Raw genomic sequence first — 5,335 nt, forward strand, 5'->3', positions numbered from 1 at the left:
TTTTTTCAGCAAATTTCACAATTAATGGTTCTCCATGATTAATATTTGGCGATGCCTTTGCTGGAGAGAATAACAATGCTGATCCTCTTATTTTAACAATAATTGGAGATAACAATATTGGAAATAATTTTAGAGAATTTTGGTCCATTCCTCAAAGCATTTCAAGCTCCTTTGCATTCTTAGGTTAGTGCATGTGGACTTTCCTCTTCAAGCCAGACCCCAGTTTTTCAATAGGTTTCAAATCTGTATGCAAAATGCTCCAAGATCAACCATTTTTTGATTCGCATGTATGGTATGCCTGGGGTCATTATCTTGTTAAAACATCACTGATGGTCAAAATCTTAACCTGCTAGGAAAGGCAACTAGGTTCGGGCTATAACTATTCTTGTACTTAATAGAATTCATAATGCTATTCACATATCTTAAACTAAATTTTAGAGCTCTACAACTAATGACATCTTGAATGCACATTATGGATGAGTCATATAAGGTAGAGATTTGTGTTTTGTATATTTACTAGTAAAGATGAAATTGCTAATGTTGACAGTTTGACTTCTGACTAGTAAAAAACTTAAATCAGTGGCAACTAGTCAAAATTAAATTGCAGATATGTTGCCCTGAAATTATGACAAGTGTCATAGTAGAAATCTCAAAATAGAATTTCTACTAGTAACAATGTTCTGAGAGTTTTTAACTGATAAAATTGAAAGTTGGAGGCACTTTAGGCTAAATCTGCTTGCCATATAACTGACCTTAGTTATGTCTAAGTTTAGGTAGGGTGTGATTGCGTTTGACGTATTTTGAGCTGGCGCATGATGCACATCTGACAAACAACACTTGTTTTTATTTTTAACTAAACATACATTTTTGCTTTAAAAAAGGTAAGTAGTCTCTACAATTTTTTTTAAAAAGAAAGAATTAATATTTGTCCATCCATCCATCCTCATACTACACAGGGTTGCAGGGGATCCTGGAGGTTATCCCAGGGAATGCAGGGGACACCCTGAACCACATGCCAACCCATCGCAGGACACAATCAGGCACACAAACACACACACACATTACGGACAATTTTAGAAATACCAATCTGCCTACAGCACGTCTTTGTACTGGGCGAGGAAACTGGAGTTCCGAGAGGAAACCCCCGAAACACAGGGAGAACATGCAAGCTCCGAGCCCACAAGGCAGAGGCAGGATTCAAACCCCCAACCCTGGATGTGTGAGGCAAACGTGTTAACCACTAACCCACTGTGACCCCCAATTAATTTTTGTTTTATGTAATAATTTTTTGTTCATTCTTTTAAAGGGTGCCAAGAATTATGGAGTGGACTGTTTGTGTTCTGCAACCCTGCATCAAACCAGATACAAGCCAACATATTTTACGTTTCAAGCAATATTTAGTTTTGTTATGTACAATATGAGAATGTGAAATGGTGAAGGTGGAGATTAAGTGGATTATGGATAAGAAGGAAACATGAAACATTTTAGAGATAGATCCCCAAAACTTAACAGCATATATATATATATATATATATATATATATATATATATATATATATATATATATATATATATATTAGCTCAGTCACCTGATCTTCTATTTTTGTGTGTGTGTGTGTGTCTTGTTTGTTGTTACTGTTCCTAGCTATGTTGCAATCTACTTGTAGTGTAAACATCAGCAATTGCTCTCATGAAGAAATAAGATATCTGGTCATGTAAGGAAAAATATAATTAATAATACATTTTTCTATATTCTTTATCCAGCATTTGGTATAAAACACTTTCAATGTGGCGGAAGTTCTCACCCAGACCACTGCTGAACAGGGTTGAAGTTGCGCATGCGCGGTAGAAACGGACCAAAACCTAAAATCCAAAATGGCCGGAGCAGAAGGAGACGATTCGCTGTATCCTATTGCAGTTTTAATCGACGAATTAAGGAACGAAGATGTCCAGGTATATGATAAGCAGATATGCAACATTGTGTCAAAACACCTAGGATTAAATTCAGCTTTTGAAATATGTTTTTATTTTAATTAGAGACACAGCTGTTAATGTTAGCTAGCTAACGCTACTAAGGCTAGTTAGGTAGCATTGAAATTCCTGGCGTCTCTGTGGTGGTTTATATTAAATAATATAAAAAGCGCCATGCTTATAAACTGTGGAATATAGGAGACAGGTTGTGTATTTCAATTTTAGGTAGATGTGGAATTTGTCTTCTTCGAGTGTAGCTTTGTTTTCGCGTTTTATGTCGAGATGAATAGCCGTTTAGCTAGTTAGCTAGCCCGTTTATTATGTTTCCGTGGAAGCATTATGCTAAGATGCTAGCATGCTAGCCTACTACTCATCTGGTGTGTCGCTAATCTGTGACACCGTTTTAAAGCAATGTTAACTAGCTAACATTACATTAATGTCAGTCCTAGCGTCAGAGGCGAGATTGATTTGAAGACACAATACAATAATGGTGAAGATGTGATCTTTCAGTCAGGGTACTCTAATCTCTTGTACTTCCTTATGGCCATTCTCATGGAGGTTAGGATTACAAATGATGCTCATCATCAATAGGCATTGCCAGTCCTGGAGACCACAAGGAATATAGATGTGATGATTCATTCTTTTTCAGTAAGAGCTTTAGTTCTGGTCAGGGTCTGGGTGGATCCAGAGGAATCCCAGAAACACCCTGGATCACGGATCACCATTCACACGGACATTCCCTAGGGTGCAGGTGTAACACTTCAACTCTGATCATTAGCTGATTACTTCAGTAAGGTGTGTCGCGAACACGGAAAGCACAAATATGTGTAGGACAGATGTGGACTAGGATTGGGAACACTGCATTCATGACACTTGTGAATTTTCACCTCCTTCCCACTTTAGAGCGTTCGTGCGAACTTGGCCATGAAGTCGGAAATAAAACGAATACTCGAACGGTATTAGGTAGCTGTCTAGAAAAACTGGAATTGAAGAGTTGCTTGGTTAGTGCTTAATTTTTTTTTTAAAGCGGACATGATAATTCACTGAAAATTACATTAAAGAGCAATATGATAGAGGAAATCCTGCAGAAAGCGAATTAACATCTGTCCATTTTTCATACCGTTTATCCTACAACAAACCAGAGTACACGATCCAAGAGAAACATTTGAGAGACAAAAAAATTATTGAGGAAAAACATACTTTGTTTACCATCTGTCTGCTTTGTGTTGATGTTTTTATTTACCGGACGTTGTGTCTGACTGTTTTTGATTAGATCTGACATTTTGAACGGAAACTTGGTTTGGTCTGGTGAACATTCGATCCTCTTCGAAATGGCACCTATTAATGACGTTGATGCACTCTATCAAAAGACATACAAAATTGACATTTCGTAGTAATTTCCACAATTTAGATGGAAAAAAAAAACACACATATTGGTCACATGGAAAAAGTAAGTGCACCCCTTCATTTATCACACCTTCAAATCCATAAAATTAGAATCAGGTGTTCATGATTGGGTGCCAGTGATTAGAAGCAGCTTAGGGAGTGCAGGTGGAACCGGTCTTATTTATACCCCTCTCATATCTAGTGTCTGGTGTTCCCTTTGTTATTGAGGGGTGTCGTGTCATCATGCCAAGATCTAAAGAGTTCTGTAAGGAATTCTGAAAAAAGGTTGTGGATGCCTAGGAATAGAGTAGGGTCTCAAGGGATTAAAAATCTCCAAATTATTTGAAATTCATCCTTCCACTGTAAAATCATCTACAAATGGCACAGATTTCAAACGACTGCTAATTTGTCCAGGCCTGGCTGTCCCAGCAAATTCAGCCCAATAGCAGGCCGTCTTATGCAAAAAGAAGTCTCCAAGAACCCAACATTTCATCACAGGATCTGCTAATAAGTCTTGCAACTGTTGGTGTCAAAGTGCATGAAGGAGAGAAAGAGATTGCACAAATGTGACCTGCATGGGAGGCGTGCCAAGAAAAAGCCTTTGCAAGACTACAGTCTGCTGATGAGCATATAGGCAAAGACCAGGCGTTTTGGAATAATGTTCTCTGGACAGATGAATTAAAAATGGAATTGTTTGTAGTGATAGGAAGGAAAATTTTGAGCTGGAAACCCCCCCCCCCCCCCCAAAAAAAAAAATTAAACCCATTTTAAAATAGCTTTTTTTGTATAATTTTATTATACTTTTTCATTTCATTGATTTAATGAATCTGAATTGAAAAGCTACAAACCAATAACATGATCACACTTTTATTGAAATTAACACACCAAAACAAAAACAATATTAAATATTATCCTTCATTCAGTTCTGTAACAATCAAATTTAACACATTTTTTAAATCCAATTATCCAAATAATGTAAACTTCTAGAAAATTATGATATGCCAAACAGCGGTCAAGTAATGAACTAGTCCTCTATTCTGAACTATTCTGTTTATGTACAGTAGATGTATTTCCACATTAATTAAAGATTATTAAACAGAACAGCAGCAATAGAGCTAAAACCAACCTCGAACTGTAAACAACAGATGTAGCCTCAAGTCAAGAACAAAATTTTTCAGGGCTAGACGAATTTCAATGGAATTGCTATACACATAGCAAATTTTACTGCTTTTGCACAGACCAAAGGCCGCTTTTCAAGAGAAGCACCTCATACCAACTGTGAAGCATAGTGGTGGAAATGTTATGGCTTGGGGTTGCTTCACTGCTTCAGGGACTGGACAGGTTGCATTCATTGATTCAACTATGAATTCTGCATCATATCAAAGAGCTTGAAGATAATGTGAGATCATCTGTCTGGAAGTTGAACTGAAAGTGGACCTTTCAACGCGATAATAAGCCTAAGCACACTAATAAATCCACCAAGGAATGGCTCAAATAGAAGAATGAAGGGTTATGGAATGGCCTAGTCAAAGCCTGGATATGAATCCCAGTACATGGCTGTACATGCAAGAAAACCTTCAAACATCTTGCAACTGTAAAAATATTGCGTGGAAGAGTGGTCAAAAATTCCAGCAATTATGCAGAACGCCTACAAGAAGTTATTTCTGCTAAAGGGGGCAATACTAGCTTCTAAAGCCAAAGGTGTACTTACTTTTTCCATGGAAGAATATCACATCTATTGATGTTTCTGTTGAATAAATGATTGAAAACTAATTTTCCTTGTGGTTTTGTTCAAGTAGATCAACTTTATTAATGTGCACTGTTTCAAAGACGATCAAATGTTTGCTTGTCCAAATATGTCAAAAAAGCCAACAATTTCCATGGGGTGTACGAAAATATACACACACACACGATGTCATACACAGTATGGTAAATATTGGAAGACATTTGTGTTCATTTCCTCTACGTATAGAGACTT

General features: G+C 37.1%; 1 protein-coding gene across 2 annotated transcripts in view; it reads left to right on the forward strand.

Moving 5' to 3' along the window:
- Positions 1 to 1,844: 1,844 nt before the first annotated feature.
- Positions 1,845 to 5,335, forward strand: part of ppp2r1bb (protein phosphatase 2, regulatory subunit A, beta b) — a 16,708-nt gene continuing 13,217 nt past the window's right edge. For both annotated transcript variants that reach the window (XM_053647263.1, XM_053647264.1), the window contains exon 1: positions 1,845 to 1,953. In XM_053647263.1, coding sequence (XP_053503238.1) covers positions 1,876 to 1,953 — 78 coding nt within the window. In that variant the 5' untranslated portion in view covers positions 1,845 to 1,875. The remainder of the gene's footprint in view (positions 1,954 to 5,335) is intronic.

This window comes from Ictalurus furcatus, chromosome 17 (genome assembly GCF_023375685.1).
Source record: "Ictalurus furcatus strain D&B chromosome 17, Billie_1.0, whole genome shotgun sequence".
In the NCBI taxonomy this organism is placed as follows: domain Eukaryota; kingdom Metazoa; phylum Chordata; class Actinopteri; order Siluriformes; family Ictaluridae; genus Ictalurus; species Ictalurus furcatus.